We start from the raw sequence: 18,496 nt of genomic DNA, 5'->3' as shown, positions 1-18,496 counted from the left end.
CTGTACTGTACAGACCCAGTGACATGATTATGTAAGTACAGTATTTAAAAGGTTTAAACAATCGCTGTATCTGTAGTATCTGTACTGGACCATATATTAAATGTATTTTTAGAAAAAAGGTTTAAACTAATTTTAATGTAATTTTAAAGTATTGTAATGCCCCCCACAAGTTATACAAACCCTTAATATACACGGGAAATGCTTATAAAGTGCTTTTTTTCCCTGCACTTACTACTGCATCAAGGCTTCACTTCCTGGATAACATGGTGATGCCACTTCCTGGATAACATGGTGATGCCACTTCCTGGATAACATGGTGTCACTTCCTGGATAACATGGTGATGTCACAACCTGATTCCCAGAGTTGTGCGGGCTGTGGCTGCTGGAGAGGATGATGGCAGGGGGACACTAAGGGAAACAGGGCACTGGGGGGACACTGAGCATCCCTCTTCCATCATCCTCTCTGTGTCCCTCCAGTGCCCTGTGTCCCTCAGTGTCCCCCTGCCATCATCCTCTCCCGCACAACTCTGGGAATCAGGTTGTGACATCACTATGTTATCCAGGAAGTGACATCACCATGTTATCCAGGAAGTGACATCACCATGTTATCCAGGAAGTGACATCACCATGTTATCCAGGAAGTGACATCACCATGTTATCCAGGAAGTGACATCACCATGTTATCCAGGAAGTGACATCATCATGCTATCCAGGAAGTGACATTACCATGCTATCCAGGAAGTGAAGCCTTGATGCAGTAATAAGTACAGGGAAAGAAAGCACTTTATAAGCATTTCCCATAAGTGTATATTGGTGATTTGTATAGCTTTTGGGGGGGAATACAATACTTTAATACATGATGGCGGGAGGTCTGTGAATCCGGTCCTTAGCATCTTCCGTGCATGAACTGTATCCACAGATACACAGAATATGTATGTGCGTCCTTAGGGGGAACAAATCAGGCTCAGAGGGTAATTTTAAGACTGGGGGTGGGGACAGCTAAGTATGCGGCTGAGGGGTTATGAATGAGGCTCAGAGGGGAAAATGAAAAGACTGTAACTGTAAAGCCACGGGCAGATCAGGTGGAGCAAGCGAGCGCCGACCTGTTAGAACAGCAGCGCTCACTCGCCCCTCATTTCCTACATAGAATGATGGCCAGCAGACCCTCCTTATCGTAAGAAGAAAAGTCAGCATTGTGCATGTCAGCTGATCATTGCCTTTTAACAGTAGCTATTACACCAAACAAATCATCTGATAATCGCTTTGTGTAATAGGGTCGTCTTCCCCAGCGACCCCCGCCCTTTGGGAACATAAGTCTTCTCATCTGCTGTAACTTTCCCTCCACTAAGCATTGAATCCTGGCAAGCAAAGGTCTTGAAAACTATAGGGAAATTCCATAGAAAGTACATTAGGAAATCAGCTAGACTTTTGCTGTAACACATTGGACTGTCGGACTTTCCGGATTATAGGACGGTGAATTATTTGTCTCCATGGTTTCTCCTTTTGAAAAACCAATTTATTTCCTAAATGCCAGGCGGCTTTTGGAAGATGATGTTTTGCAAGGGATGTAAAAGCCGCTTGACCTGCGATTTGTTCTGCATGCAGCCTGCAAATGTGACCAGTTTATAGGGAGATTTACAATAATTGAGTTCCCTGTTCTAATACGGCGGAGCAGCCGAGCGGCCTGGCATTTTATCACAGAGCGTTGAATAACGGCGCGCTCCTCGGGAAATTTAATGTGTGATCTGTGCGGGGAATGGACGACCCTGCGCATATCTAAAGAGACAAGAGAACCGACTCCCGGCATAGCAGCTAATCTGGGGACAACACGCACATCCCTGCCAGCACATCACGTAGCACAGTAGCCCCTCCGCACGGTAAGGGTAAAGGGGTCAGCTGGGATTTGACCCCCTTAGGGTGCAGCTATTTTGGACCTCAGGAAGCAGCAAGTCTTTCAGGTTTTTATCTCTCTGTTCCAAATCCCTGAGCCCTTATTCTTCATCATTAGTCATGTTTCTCATTACCCCTCTATCTCTTTCTAATAAGTTTTTCATATCAGCCTCTGTCACGTCTTCTCTCTCTTTGATCAGTCAGTCATCGCTCTCTTGGTCTTCAGTCATCTCTCAAGACTCTATTACACCAAACGATTATCGTCCGTACTTGGCCAATTACCTCCCGTTTCGGACAGTATTTGTTTGGTGTAATGGCTCATATTAAAAGACCACGATCAGCCGACGTGCACAATGCTGACTGATTGTGGTCTTTCAACGTGTTGGAGAGGCCCTATCGTGACAGTGACGGTCTTCTGCTCATCACTCCGCGTAATAGGATCGGTGACAGCAGACCGGTGCTGACTTAAATCGGCCACCTGGATGATTTAAGGATTTTCTGGGCGGCCCTCCTTGCTGCTCCCAGCTCACTGTCTGTGTAATAGCACAGGCAGCGCATGGGGAACGAGGGGGAAGTGAGTGCGGACCTGACAGGTTTGCGCTCATTCCCTCCTCCTGTGTAATGCAGCCTTTATGGTCATCAGTCATCCCATCTTTGATTAATCAGTCGTGTCTCTCTCTCTCACCCATCAGTCATCTCTCTCTCTGACCCATCAGTCATCTCTCTCGCCCATAAATCATCCCTCCCTCTCTCTCGCCCATCAGTCATCTCTCTTGCCTGTCAGTCATCTCTCTCGCCCATCAGCCGTTCCCTCTCTCTCGCCCATCAGCCGTTCCCTCTCTCATTCGCCCATCAGCCGTTCCCTCTCTCTCTCTCTCGCCCATCAGCCGTTCCCTCTCTCTCTCTCTCGCCCATCAGCCGTTCCCTCTCTCTCTCTCTCGCCCATCAGCCGTTCCCTCTCTCTCTCTCTCTCTCGCCCATCAGCCGTTCCCTCTCTCTCTCTCTCTCGCCCATCAGCCGTTCCCTCTCTCTCTCTCTCTCGCCCATCAGCCGTTCCCTCTCTCTCTCTCTCTCGCCCATCAGCCGTTCCCTCTCTCTCTCTCGCCCATCAGCCGTTCCCTCTCTCTCTCTCTCTCGCCCATCAGCCGTTCCCTCTCTCTCTCTCTCTCTCTCTCTCTCTCTCGCGCCCATCAGCCGTTCCTTCCCTCCCTCCCTCTCTCTCTCTCTCTCTCTCTCTCTCTCTCTCTCTCTCTCGCCCATCAGTCGTTCTCTCTCGCCCATCAGCCGTTCCCTCAATCTCTCCCATAACAATCATTTTATCTTATTTCTCCTGTGGCCTGCCAGGACAGTGATTTACCCATCATCTGAAATCTCAATGGATTATGATGCAGATTTACATTCAGATTTCAATGCGCCCATTGATTCTAGTGGGAGAATCCATACATTTAAATGTGTGGACAAACACCAGCCTGGTTCTTGAAAATTTCATGGAAAATCAATAAAAGATGATTTTTCATGCCAAAAAAAAATTCCTTTATTTACATAGTGCTAATTTATCCTGCAGCACGTTGCATAGCTGATCATTGCTCAGAGCGATCCCTTTCCCTGTTGGGACTCACAATCTAAATTCGCTTATCTGTACATTTGGGATGTGGGAGGAAACCGGAGTACCTAAAGAAAACCAACGCAAACACAAGTAGAACTGTGCCAAACACTGACCATGCTGCCCATCAGTCTTCTCTATCTCTCTCTACATGCAGTCATCTCTCTACCTCCCATGTAAATCGGTCCGCTCTCCCTCTAGTCCTCATCCGTCATTCAGGTCTCCCTCTCTTCCTCATCAGAGAGTCATCTGTTTCTGTCTCTTTATCGTTCAATCATCTCTCTTGCTCATCGATAAGCCCGTCTATATTCAGCGTTGTAACTGAGAGTCACCACATCCATGAGTAGTCACCGTATAATTCTGAATCTTCCCGGAGACATGTCGCTGGGTCATCTCCCCAGATGAAGAACTTGCTGAGACTGCTGTGCTTCCATGTCGCTAGAGGCAAGGCAGTATATCACTCTTCCTCTCTTCTGGTTAACAGTCTTGGTTTTCTGACTTCCCTCCCATCTGAAAGTACATTTATAGTAGGTGATAGAACTTTTTAGCTAAAACTTTGGTCACAGTACTCGCAACGCAGTGGGACTTAAGATGTTACATACCATGGTAGATTGGCGATCTCCCCACTGGGAGGCACCCCTTAGCAACAGGTTTCCTTCCCAGGAGGGATATCTGGCTATTTATTTCCCCCGTTAGCCAGAATCCTACTCCACACTGACGAGGGGCAATACCTCAAAACAGCTGTCTGTGGATGGATGCCTGGCTTTGGTAATCCCTTGTCATGTCGCAATACTTTTAACTGAGTTAGACTTTGACGCAAAAGGGGCCTCCCTGGTATTTCCCTACTAGTGTCCTAATTTTTGCAAACGAGTGGGACCTTAGAGACTACGTATCAGGGTGGTTTTTCTGATCTCCCCACTAGGAGGCATCCTTTGACAACAGGTTTCCTTCCCAGGAGGGATATCTGGCTATTCCCCACGCTTAGCTGAGACTCCACAGACCCTCTTTTGTTTTTTGTTTCTTTTTCATACCCTATACAAAAAAAAGTATTGCTCCTACTGATGACTAATTGCCCTTCTTTATAATTGTGGCAGTGCCTTTTGTGCTGCACCAGTATCACCTGAGGGATACTAAATTGTGGTCTGCTGCACTATTGAGTCAGGAAAGTGGCCCATAATAAGAAAATTAAAAAAAAAAAACACTCCCAGATTTCTTAATTTTTTTGCCCATATGCTGCACACTTATGCTGCCTTTACACGGAACGATTATCGTTCGAATTTTCGCAATAAATATCGCATTTGAGCGATAATCGTTCCATGTAAACGCAGCAAACGATCAAGCGACAAGCGAAAAATCGTTCATTTTGATCTTTCAACATGTTCTCAAATGGTTGTTCATCGTTCGCTAAAAATTCGCAGATCGCTTCGTGTAAACAGTCTTTCAAAGATTCACCCTATATAAAAGATGGGCTTAAGCGATCTTAAAAACGATCGCAATAAAACGATTTTTCTTATGAATTTTCTAACTATTTATTTGTCTAAACGCTGATCGTTATAAAAACCAAATTGCTGCTTCAAAATCGTTAAACGATCGATTGGGCGAATTATCGCTCCATGTAAACGCAGCATTAGAATTCCTCTAGTGTCATCTGTTTCATCCCAGCTCTGCTGCGTCCATACATCTCAGTACTGTGGCCATTATCTTGACTTTCAGATTTCAAGCTGCATTCTCCCTCTCTCAAATCTATCAATGATGCATGAGTGCAGTATGACAGAGGCAGTACCATCTCTGTTATAATCCACACCTCTATATAAGCTTTATACAGACTATGGAGATTTATCAAACATGGTGTAAAGTGAAACTGGCTCAGTTGCCCATAGCAACCAATCAGATTCCACCTTTCATTTTCAAAAGAGTCTGTGAGGAATGAAAGGTGGAATCTGATTGGTTGCTAGGGGCAACTGGGCCAGTTTCACTTTACTCCATGTTTAATAAATCTCCCACTATAATTATACAGTATAATATATACTCTAAATATACGTCAACATCATGTGATTACTGTATAGGCTTCATGTTGTGGCGCTGTACACAATCCATATGACCTGATTGATCCTGATAGAGAGGAGCACAGGCGCCGCGTGACAGACGGAATTACTACAAGTAGGCCCTTAATTCTGTCGGCGAAGTCGGGGGACCCTGACACCTGGAATCTCAATGGTTCAATACGTAGAGAAGTAGTTCATCATCAGCGACACTCCAGAAAACACAAGTATCCCACAAGAATCAATTTATCCGATGAAATATCCGCAAAGCATCAGCTTCCCGTATAGGCGAGCGGCTCGTGTTTTGTTTGCTCTTGCGTCTGAGCATGGAGCCTAATTAAAAGCCGAGATATTCCCATAAACAGCCTCATTAAATCGTGTGCGCCAAAGCAAACCGCGTCAATAAAACCGTATAAATCCATCCCTTATGGTTTATTAGAGGAGCAGACTGACTGGGGGAAACGCATTCATACAGCTACAATTTATTGCTACCGTATGGGCCGCAGTGTTTTATGCTGATTTTGTTCCATTTTACGTGAGCGCTTATTTGATGCGGAGTTGCGGAAAGTGGAACTTTTTGAGTACCTGGAAGGAACTGCGAGTTTAGGGTCGTAGAATGGTGTTCTGGCAAGTATTTCAAGGACTTTCAAGGATTTATCCAGAAATCTAAAAATGTGTCTGCTTTTTTGCAAAAACAGCGCCACGTCTGCCCTCAGGTTGAGTGTGGAATTACAGCTCTGCTCCAAATAACGCTTGCAAGGCTGTTCGGGAGTGAGAACACTAAAACATGCCTGATCTCTTTGTTCTTAAAGTGACACTGTCACCCCTTCTCTTCCTCCTTCAGCAGCTCCCCTACACTCCTCCTTCTTTTACTCTGCTCTTTAGTGTAAGAACCTGGAGTACTACAGGAAGTACTGAGCCAAAATTTAAAATGCAGAGCGGCTATTATCAATGTAGTCTCTGCCGGGAGTCCCTGCTGTGTGGCCATGTCGGGCACAGCCAGGGATCGGTGATGTCCCAGCATACTGGGATCATTAGTTGAATCCACAACAAATCTGTATAACATTCTGATACAAGTTGATTGAAAAAAAAAAAAACTAAAAATGTTTTTCTCCAGAGTACCCCTTTAATAGTAACACTAGACTAAGGGTCCTTTTACACCAAGAGATATTTCTGACAGATTTTTACAACCAGAGCCAGGAACAGGGAACAGGTCATAAAGTAAAGACTGAGATTTCTCCTCTTTTCGAATCCATTCCTGGCTTTGGCTTCAATAATCTGCCAGATAAATCTCTGTGTAATAGGGCCCTAAGACTACACATGGGTTTGTTTGTAGTCTGTAACCAGTCTAACCTCATCCTGAGCACTGTATAGACTAGCCATGTTCACAGCAGATCTGAAATATACTCATACAGTATATTATATCTCAGGGGGCTACTGAACTGCATTTTGTCCCCCATAAATCAGAGAGAGACACAGACTTGAGCTTGAGAGAGAGTAGTGACTGGAGCCTCGCCCAACCAACAAAATGATGCCTGGGCCTCCCCAGACTGATCAGGAGGATGCCGAGGCCTCACCATCTATGGTGAAAGTCCATGTAAATGTAAAAACTATTGCTCAGTCTACCATCCATTTGTCTCCTAATCTCTGTATGACATTAAATAAGTACAAAATGAGTCAATAATGTTCCTAAAGCAGAGATTGTTGCAGTCAGGGAAAGAACTGTGCAGCTTGAGAACTGCCTACCAAAGCTGCGCCTCACCAGCAACTAGGGGGCGCCTCACTGGTGAAGCCCGCCTTACAGTTTGAGAAGCACTGGTATAGAGGACTCCTGAGTCTCAAACTTGCAGCATCACAAGCTGTACTAAGAAAGCGAGTGCAGGTATCACCCATCATAGAGCAATCATGCTCCTTAGCACGGGTACTCTTCTGGCAATCATTTTTCCATTGTACAAGCGTATACACATAAATACGTACACACATTAGCCGGCGCCCTCCATTGTACAGGTGTATACACACATAAATACTTACACACGTTAACCAGCGTCCTCCATTGTACTGGTGTATATACACATTAACCAGCGCCCTCCATTATACAGGTGTATATAACATTAGCCGGCGCCCCCCCATTGTATAGTCGTATACACACACAAATACTTACACAAGTTACCAGCTCCCTCCATTGTACAGGTGTATATACACGCATTAGCCAGCGCCCTTCATTGTATAGGTGTATACACACATTAGCCGGCGTCCTCTATTGTACAGGTGTATATATACACGCATTAGCCAGATTCCTCCATTGTACAGGCGTATATACACACATTAGCCAGTGTCCTCCATTGTACAGGTGTATATACACACATTATCCAGAGCCCTCCATTGTACAGGCGAATATACACACATAAATACTTACACACATTAGCCAGCGCCCTTCATTGTAAAGGTGTATACACACATTAGACGGCGTCCTCTATTGTACAGGTGTATATATACACGCATTAGCCAGATTCCTCCATTGTACAGGCGTATATACACACATTAGCCGGTGCCCTCCATTGTACAGGTGTATATACACACATTAGCTTGCGACCTCCATTATACAGGTGTATACACACATTAGCCAGTGTCCTCCATTGTACAGGTGTATATACACACATTATCCAGAGCCCTCCATTGTACAGGCGAATATACACACATTAACCTGCACCCTCCATTGTACAGGTGTATATACACACTATAGCTGGGGCCCTCCATTGTACAGGCGTATATATGCACACATTAGCCGACGTCCTCCATTGTACAGGCGTATATACACACATTAGCCAGAGCCCTTCATTCATTGTACAGGCGTATATATACACACATTAGCCGACGTCCTCCATTGTACAGGTGTATATACACACTATAGCTGGGGCCCTCCATTGTACAGGCGTATATATACACACATTAGCCAACGTCCTCCATTGTACAGGTGTATATACACACATTAGCCAGAGCCCTTCATTCATTGTACAGGCGTATATACACATATATACTTACACACATTAACCAGCGCCCTCCATTGTACAGGTGTATACACACATATATACTTACACACATTAGCAGACGCCCTCCTTGTACAGGCGTAGGCAGCTCACTGTAAGAGACGCCTGTGTATAACCTTCTGGAATTCGCTGCCCGCTGTTTCGGATACGGATATTATGCAGTATCGCAGCCCACAGTGACTTTTGCTTTGTGTAATTATTTCCGTCTCTCTTTTCAGAGCTATAAAATTGATATTTAGTCCGTGCACCATTCGGTTTGGGGAAAATTGCACTTTTTAGATGGAAAAACTTGAAAAGCCTCCAACTGATCTCATTGCCTTGTGTTATATTATTAATGGGCACAGCCACCATTGAAGTGTATTAGGCAGTGCACCCCGCTCTACATCAGAATACCATGGGGGGGTTTCTATCCATATGAAAGCCTTGTTGTGTCTGATAAATATTTGCCAATCTGCGAGCTGCTTATCCGGTGTGAACGCGTTACAGGTCGGATGTACCAGGGGTTGTATGAGATCGGCAAATACGTCTCTCTTCCCTCCTTGTTTGTGGCCACGTATGATATTTTTGTCATGTCTGAGCTGCAATACTGCCCACATCCTCATGCATGAAGTGGCGCTGTTTATAGTATCTAATATGATGAAATACACTTTATCCAAAAGAACTTACACAGGCAATGGGCCACTTGCAGATAAGTTAATGGTAGGGAGAAGGAGATGAACTCCTGTCAGTCTTAAGTTGGTGACCTATGGATGTCCTAGAAGGAGTCCGCCACTCAGGAACCTTCTTTATGTGCCAGAATAAAGAGATGTTCTGTAAGAGCAGCTTCCACTATGGCGGTATGGTAGGCAAGGTGTGGCTAGCCCCTGGGGGAGATTTATCAACCATGGTGTAAAGTGAAACTGGCCCAGTTGCCCCTACCAACCAATCAGATTCCATCTTTCATTCCTCACAGACTCTTTGGAAAATGAAAGGTGGAATCTGATTGGTTGCTAGGGGCAACTGGGCCAGTTTCACTTTACACCATGTTTGATAAATCTTCCCCACTTTGTTTACTATGCAAAGTAGAAGCCTATCGAGCCAGTTGTGGGCAGATACTACAAGACAGGGGTGGGTATCCAGCTATTGGCTCAGAGGTGCAATGCATGCTGGGAAATGTAGTTTCCCGTCTGGGTGCCATGATGTAAAACTGGGATCATTTATAAAAGATTGAATCTGGAGCTAAGAGTAGTGTAGACAAGAGGTAAGGTGTCAACTAGGGGATCGGTGAGTGCACCTGTTGCATTTTATTTTTTTTATAGGACCGCTGGAGTTATCCTTTAAATTTTTTTTTTTTTGGATCATTTCCGGCTGCTATTAGAAGGTCTCGTTCTTGAGCACCAAATGTTTGGTTGCTGCTAATAAACAAACCAGAACCTTTTAGTCTGGTAAAAGCTGCGGAGACGAGGTCCATTCATCACAGGCAGCCTCCTCTCCGCTCCGGTACTCGAGGCGCTCCCGCTGTCTGGGAACATATATTGCGGCCCCTCACTTACTGCAGCTCTGAACACTTTTCTTGGTTTCTTCATGGAGAAACAGCTTATAAAAAGTTAGATCCATTTTGTTACAGTGTGATATCAGAAAAAGGGAGAAAAAAAAGAGTGCGCAACTTCTCAGCCGAAAAGACCAGGCTTACGAGGAATGAAAGAAAAAAAGTCACGGCCGCTGAGGTATCGGCCCTTCACATTCCCAATGATATCATATCCAGATTAGCCGAGCAAATAGACGGGCGCTGCGCTGGGTGTCGTCTCATCTGCACCGATAATCATCTTGTACAATTCTCAGCACTTGCTAATCCTCTAAATCTGAATGTGCCGAGCTCATCTCTAATCTCTGATGGGGCTCAGTGTTTACTCTCTATGATGATGAGGAGGAGGATGATGATGCAAATGGCTAGACGATTGATGGCAGAAAAAGCCCTTTATAATATTGTCTGTCTTAGTGTCTTAGGATAGATATATGTATTTACCAGGCAGGTTTACATTCAGTTACTGTAGATTTACCTACCACATCTGCTGGATGTTTGTTCAAAGCATCTACTACTCTTTCAGCATAGTTATATTTTCTCATGGTGCTTCTGATCTTTCTTCTAATAACCTCAAATGGTGCCTCTTGTTCTTGTGCTTGGTTTATTCCCTGTCTGTGTATAAAGGTTTCCATCATGTCCTCCTTTCCCTTATGTAACATATATAAGGTTTCCATCATGCCCCTGTTCCCCTTCTTCCTCCTGTTAAATATAAAGGTTTCCATCATGTCCCCTTTTCCTTCTTCCTCCTGTAACATATATAAAGGTTTCAATCATGTCCCCCCTTTCCCTTCTTCCTCCTGTAACCTATATAAAGGTTTCTATCATGTCCCCCCTTTCCCTTCTTCCTCCTGTAACCTATATAAAGGTTTCTATCATGTCCCCCCCCCCTTCTTCCTTCTGTAACACATATAAAGGTTTCCATCATGTCCCCCTTTCCCTTCTTCCTCCTGTAACATATATAAAGGTTTCCATCATGCCCCCCCCTTTCCCTTCTTCCTCCTGTAACATATATATATAGGTTTCCTTCATGTCCCCCCTTTCCCTTCTTCCTCCTGTAACATATATAAAGGTTTCCATCATGTCCCCCTTTCCCTTCTTCCTTCTGTAACATATATAAAGGTTTCCATCATGCCCCCCCCTTTCCCTTCTTCCTCCTGTAACATATATATATAGGTTTCCTTCATGTCCCCCCTTTCCCTTCTTACTCCTGTAACATATATAAAGGTTTCCATCATGCCTCCCTTTCCATTCTTCCTCCTGTAACATATATAAAGGTTTCCATCATGTCCCCCCTTTCCCTTCTTCCTCCTGTAACATATATAAAGGTTTCCATCATATCCCCCCTTTCCCTTCTTCCTCCTCTAACATATATAAAGGTTTCCGCTGTGTCCATCCCCTGCAGGAATCCTAACAGTCACCATATTGCTTGCCATCCTGCTTTCCCAGTAACGGATACAATAAAACGCGGGAATGAAGTTTCTGTATTCCCAAACACAAGCTGCTATAGATCTGACTCCTGCATTATCTCTCTGCCCGCAGCAGCGTTAAGCACCAGACTGCAGCGATGGATGTGTTAGCTTATGTGACATATTTTTATCTCGTTTTATTCGATGTTTTTGCAGCTTCTTTGCAGCCACATTAAGTTTTGACATATTTTTTCCCCAATAACCAGCTGTTACTTAGTAACTTGTGAAATGCCAGGAGCCATGTGAGGAGCGGGTCGTGTGTAGTGACCGCACGCTTGGCAGCTGCTGATGCTGAACCCGTGTTCTTCATCTGTTCCCCTATCTCCGAGCTGGCGTATAGGATCTGTGTGTTTTTATTTGCTGGTTTTAGAGGATTATGTTACTGGGTAAATGTCCCCATGAAAGAAACATAACTGTATAAATCTATATTGCACACAACCTTCCATCCATATAAATGGTCATTTGAGACAAGTGGGACAATTGCCATAATTTCTGCTGTATGTGACTCCACACTTGAAAGGATTTTTAGAGGTTAAAAATGTTTGTTTAAATCAACTGGTATCATAAAGATAAACAGATTTGTAAATGACTTTTGTTAAAAAAACAAAAAAAACACAAGTCTTCCAGTACTTATCAGCTGTTGTATGTCCTGCAGAAAGTGGTGTATCCTTTCCAGTCTGACACCATGCTTTCTGTCCATGGCAGGAACTGTCCAGATTAGTTGAAAAAAAAACCCCTCTCCTGCTCTAGACAGTTCCTGACATGGACAGAGGTGGCAGCAGAGCGCACTGTGTCAGACTGGAAAGAATACACGACTTCCTGCAGGGCATACAGCAGCTAATAAGTACTGGAAGACTCCCATTTATTAAATTAATTTGCAAAGCTGCCACCAGTTGATTTTATTTTTTTTTACACAGTGGCAAATGGCTTCCTACATGTTCTGCCAAAATTTGCAGTTGCTTATGGGTTAGGCTAGGTTCACACTGCGTTTTCAGCATCCGTTTAACGGATCCGTTTTTTTTTAACGTCCAGAAAAATAGGGTCAGCAACGTTTCTTTGTCCGTTTTGGTCCGTCAAAAAAAACGGATCCGTTTTTTTTTTTATAATGGAAGTCAATGTAAAAACGGATGCACACAAATGAATCCGTTTTTTGCAATCCGTTTTTCATGCGTTTTTTGCAAAAAACGGATGCGTTAAACGGATGCTGAAAACGCAGTGTGAACCTAGCCTTATCAGTAACAGGGCTCCAGATGGTGACCAAAATGGTCGCCAATGCGACTGACATTTTGCAAATGGCGCCCAGATTTATTAATCTGGGCGCCATTTGCGACTGGCCCCGGCGGCGGCGCGCTGTCTCTTTAAGATGCTCGGCTGATACGCGGCTGCCGGGGGTGTCCCGTCCTATCCTCGGCAGCGCGGCGCGTCAGTGAGCTGCCTGGGGCCCTGACTTCCGGCACAGGAAGCGCGCGTCAGAGACGCTTCCTGTGTCAGAAGTCACAGCCCCGGCGTACACGGACGCGCCGCGCTGCCGGGGATAGGATGGGACACCCCCGGCAGCCGCGCATCAGCCGGGGACAGCGTCCGAAGAAGAAGAGGATCGCCGGGGGAGCGGGTTGTCAGGTGAGTTTGTGTGTTTGTTTTTTTTTAAATATTGCTTAGCATAGAGGAAAGGGGGGGGGGGGGCATCTATAATGGGGGGAGAAGAGGGGCCATCTTCAAGGGGGGGAGAGGGGGCCATCTATAAGGGGAGGGGGTATCTATAAGGGGGGGAGAAGAGGGGGCATCTATAATGGGGGGGGGGAGAGGGGGCATCTATAATGGGGGGGGGAGAGGGGGCATCTATAAGGGGAGGGGGTATCTATAAGGGGGGGAGAAGAGGGGGCATCTATAATGGGGGGGGGAGAGGGGGCATCTATAAGGGGAGGGGGTATCTATAAGGGGGGAGAAGAGGGGGCATCTATAATGGGGGGGGAGAGGGGGCCATCTATAAGGGGAGGGGGTCATCTATAAGGGGGGGAGAAGAGGGGGCATCTATAATGGGGGGGAGAGGGGGCATCTATAAGGGGAGGGGGTATCTATAAGGGGGGGGAGAGGGGGCATCTATAATGGGGGGGAGGAGGGGGCATCTATAATGGGGGGGAGGAGGGGGCATCTATAATGGGGGGGAGGAGGGGGCATCTATAATGGGGGTAGAGGGGGTCATCTATAAAAGGAGGGGGTCATCTATAAGGGGAGGGGGCCATCTATAAGTGTAGGGCAAACTGGCTGCAGACACTGGGAGATAGATATATGCACAATTATTACCAGGTGTCTGTATTGTAGGGGGTCACTTGCATTAGTCACTAGGTGAGAGATATATCTATCTATATACACATCTTGTGGGGGGTCACTATGGCTGCAGTCATAAGTCTAGCTCAGTATGTATAGACTGTCGCAAGCTTTTAAAGGGAACCTGTCACCCCCGGTGCCGGGGTGACAGGCTCCCAACCCCCCGTTAGAGCCCCCTATACTCACCTCATCGCGCCGGGTCCCGCTTCTGAAGATGGTCGGGTCACGGAGATCTCAGCCGCTGCAGCCCGGCGCGCACACTGAGAGATGAGTCCAACGCTCATAGAGAATGACGGAGCACTGGACTCTCCCGTCATTCTCTATGAGCGTTGGACTCATCTCTCAGCGCACGCCGGGCTGCAGCGGCTGAGATCTCCGTGACCCGACCATCTTCAGAAGCGGGACCCGGCGCGATGAGGTGAGTATAGGGGGTTCTAACGGGGGGTTGGGAGCCTGTCACCCTGGCACGGGGGTCGACAGGTTCCCTTTAAGTTCAAGTTCAGAAGAGTAAGCCTCATTAGAAGGCTAGCCAAGTGAGGCTGAAGTACTGAGTCAGACTGAAAACGTTCAACATGGAAACTTGCAACTTGACAACCATATACAAACTAAGAAAAGAAAGGATCTAAAGGAGGAGGATGCTGCCGCGGCCTCTGCACACAGTAAGTCCCATTTAACATAACATTAATTTTACATGGTTTAAAATGTTGGCGACCAAATATTCTATTTGGCGCCTAAATTTTTCAGGTTAGGAGCCAATGGCTCCCAGGTAAATTTTTTAGTCTGGAGCCCTGCAGTAATGTTGAGTGGACCTGTCAAACCGTCCTGGTTCGGCAACATTCTCTGAACCTGAACGCTCTGCATTTGACTCCCTGCGGCTGCAGAAGTTGGATGCCTCCCAAAGGGAGTCCTGGACAATGTGGGATACAGCCACAGACTGCAGCCATGCTTTCCTGGCAGCCCTAGGGCTGCATCCATCTTCTGGCTATATCTCCCAATCACAGAGGGTCATGACATCAAAGGTTATTTTTTTTTATGACTGGTACTCTTCGACTACATACAGCGCTCGTAGTCTGTTACCATGGAGACTCATGACCTATTACACATAGCATATTGTATCCTAAGCATTTCACATTCCTCTCCATTACCCCGAGTATTGATGAGCAGACTGTTTGGCTCTCTTTGATCTGTGGATAGGATACAGGCAATGGATTTTCGCACGCCTCTTTGATCTTCGGAAAAACGAAGGAGGATTTAAGTTTCCCATGCAATATTTACATAGCGTTCCGTGCGCCCGTGGGAAGAATTCTAACATCATCAATATTCTGAGATTTATTAGTTATGCAAATACATTATTCCGTATATTCTGATTGTTGCCTCTTTACTCATCGCCATTCTTTTTATTCCAGGGATTTTCCTGAGGAGTCTCCGATGACTGACCTGGTGACCTACGCCAACCAGCTACCCGTATCTGAGATTATACATCAGGTATTGATGCAATCTGGATTTGCTGATTAGGGCTCAGTCCATTACTGGAAGATTTCACTTAGAGTTTGTCCCTTCCACCCATTTTTCTGCAGTATATGCTTTTCTCTGCTGTGACATGTACTGTGTCAGACCATGGTACTAAGTAATGTAATGTATGTACACAGTGACCCCACCAGCAGAATAGTGAGTGCAGCTCTGGATTATAATACAGGATGTAACTCTGTACATACATATTTTACATTACTTATCCTGTACTGACCCTGAGTTACATCCTGAATTATACTCCAGAGCTGTAATGTATGTACACGATGACCCCACCAGCAGAATAGTGAGTGCAGCTCTGAGGTATAATACAGGATGTAGCTCAGGATCAGTACAGCATAAGTAATGTAATGTATGTACACAGTGACCCAACCAGCAGAATAGTGAGTGCAGCTCTGGATTATAATACAGGATGTAACTCTGTACATACATATATTACATTACTTATCCTGTACTGACCCTGAGTTACATCCTGAATTATACTCCAGAGCTGTAATGTATGTACACGATGACCCCACCAGCAGAATAGTGAGTGCAGCTCTGAGGTATAATACAGGATGTAGCTCAGGATCAGTACAGCATAAGTAATGTAATGTATGTACACAGTGACCCAACCAGCAGAATAGTGAGTGCAGCTCTGGATTATAATACAGGATGTAACTCTGTACATACATATATTACATTACTTATCCTGTACTGACCCTGAGTTACATCCTGTATTATACCCCAGAGCTGCTCTCACTATTTAGCTGGTGGGGTCACTAAGTACATATATTACATTACTTATCCTGTACTGATCCTGAGTTACATCCTGTATTACTCTCCAGAGCTGCACTCACTATTCTGCTGGTGAGGTCATTGTGTACATACATTACATTACTGATCCTGAGTTATATCCTGTATTATACTCTAGAGCTGCACTTACTATTTAGCTGGTGAGGTCACTGTGTACATACATTACATTACTGATCCTCAGTGACCCCACCAGCAGAATAGTGAGTGCAGCTCTGCAGTATAATACAGGATGTAGCTCGGGATCAGTACAGCATAAGTAATGTAATGTATGTACACAGTGACCCCACCAGCAGAATAGTGAGTGCAGCTCTGGAGTATAAAACAGGATGTAACTCTGGATCAGGACATAAGTCATTAAGCACAATTTTTGGCATCAAAATGGCAAAGCCCAGTTACCATTTTTGCGTTCACCCTTAGAGGGATCAGCAGCTTCAGAGCCTAATCCCTAATATGACGCTTACGTGAAGATGCCTTATAAAACAAGTGAAACTTGTCATTTTTGTTGAGACGTATTTCCCCAGTATATGGCCTAACTTTATTCCATTTCCATGGCAACTAAAGTACGATGCATATAAGTATAATTGTATCTTTCTTATAATGACATACGTGTGTACTTTTTTTTTTTTTTTTTTTTTTAAGGGTTTTGTTTATTTTACCTAAAGTGCGTAGGATTGTCTCTCGGACAACATAAGCCTCTCACAGAATGGAATTGTACTTTATGGTGATTTGGAGAAAAGGAATTGTAATAGCCGAATGTCGCCTCTCATTGTATTTTATATTTTCATCTTTGAATGCTTTCTGGTCTATACAAAAAAAAAAAATTTGAAAATCGAAAAAATTAACTGAAGTACAAACAAAACATTTTAGGAATTACTATGTACAGGGGCGCCACAATGCAACATTTGCATCCAACCAACCTTAGGGTGCCTTCACACACCCCGGATCCGCAGCAGATTTGATGATGTGTTCAGTTATTTAGATCAAATCAGCTGCGATACGGTGTCTGTGAAGCTACCCTTAAAGGGATTTTTGTAACTTGCAATGTGATTCCCTAGCCTGCAATCTCGAGAAGGGGGCATCGAGTCTCACATTAGAATGGAGCTACCGCTACGCCACTAATCACTCTCTATGGGAGTTGTACAGACAGCAGAATGCTGGACATGGCTATCTCTAGCGGGGCCCATAGAGAATAATGGAGCAGTAACTACGACCCGCATCTCCATTCTAATTGAAGGATCGGTGACCCCCTTCTTGAGATTACAGGATCGGATATCCTGTGGATAGGCGATATATTTGCGAGTTGGGAAAACTCCTTTGTCGCTGGTCATAGACATTAGATATTGAAGCGTCCCACAATCTAATGTGAGAATACAGATTCCCATACCCCTTTTACCTTTGTTGGCTGTACCCTCTGCTCACAGTATAAGGTGTATGGGGCACTCCTGAACCACCACGAACAGATGATAGGGGTCGGTCTTGATGCAAAATCACCTCCCCACCCCTTTGATGTGAGAAATATAAGCCGCAGTCAGAGATCCCTTGCTGCAGCTTCCCCTTGCCAAACGTGTACATGAAGGACAGGCTCTGGATGGGACACAGAACTGACAGACAAACAATCTTTCCCAATCAGTTATAAAAGGTGCTTGGGCACCTTAAAACATAGAAGATTGTTGGCGGAAACATGGAAACACACAATTTTCCCGATCCTTTTCCTCTGGCAGAGATAAGCCACCTCATTTCCTATTCAGAATCCATACAGTACATGCAAAAAAGGGTCCATGGAGCCTCAGTTGCGAGTCTCAAAACACGGGATAGCCAGATATCTCTAGCCTGTTGCCAAGGGGTGCCTCCCAGTGGGGAGTTCACCACACCACCCTGATAGGTAGCCCCTTAGGTCCCACTCTGTTGTGAGTATTGGAACATAAATAGGGAAATACCAGGTTGGCCCCTTTTGAGTCAAAGTGTAACACTGTGGCGAGTATTGTGACATGACGAGGGCTTGCTAATTCAGGCATCCATCCACAGACAGCTGTTTCGGGGTATTTGCCCCTCATCAGTTTGAAACAGGATGCTTGCTACCAGGGGCAATGAAAAATAGACCAACAAAACACAACAATCACTGAACTTAAAATCAAAATGGACAAAAAATCAAATGGAGTACTCACTCAAGAGTCTCAACTGATACATTGCCTCCTATAAATTTAAATATGCAAAAAAAAAAGGTCCGTGGAGCC

At 45.1% G+C, this 18,496-nt stretch overlaps 1 protein-coding gene across 1 annotated transcript in view; it reads left to right on the top strand.

The window, feature by feature from the left end:
• The window catches only part of PIGK (phosphatidylinositol glycan anchor biosynthesis class K), a 98,261-nt gene that overhangs the window by 26,666 nt on the left and 53,099 nt on the right, over positions 1-18,496 (top strand). The window contains exon 10 of the mRNA XM_069979448.1: positions 15,347-15,425. Within this exon, the coding sequence (XP_069835549.1) occupies positions 15,347-15,425 (79 nt within the window). The remainder of the gene's footprint in view (positions 1-15,346; positions 15,426-18,496) is intronic.

Source organism: Dendropsophus ebraccatus, chromosome 8 (genome assembly GCF_027789765.1).
Source record: "Dendropsophus ebraccatus isolate aDenEbr1 chromosome 8, aDenEbr1.pat, whole genome shotgun sequence".
Classification (NCBI taxonomy): domain Eukaryota; kingdom Metazoa; phylum Chordata; class Amphibia; order Anura; family Hylidae; genus Dendropsophus; species Dendropsophus ebraccatus.
The sequence above is the reverse complement of the archived record's forward strand: the minus strand, read 5'-3'. Positions and strand labels throughout refer to the sequence as shown.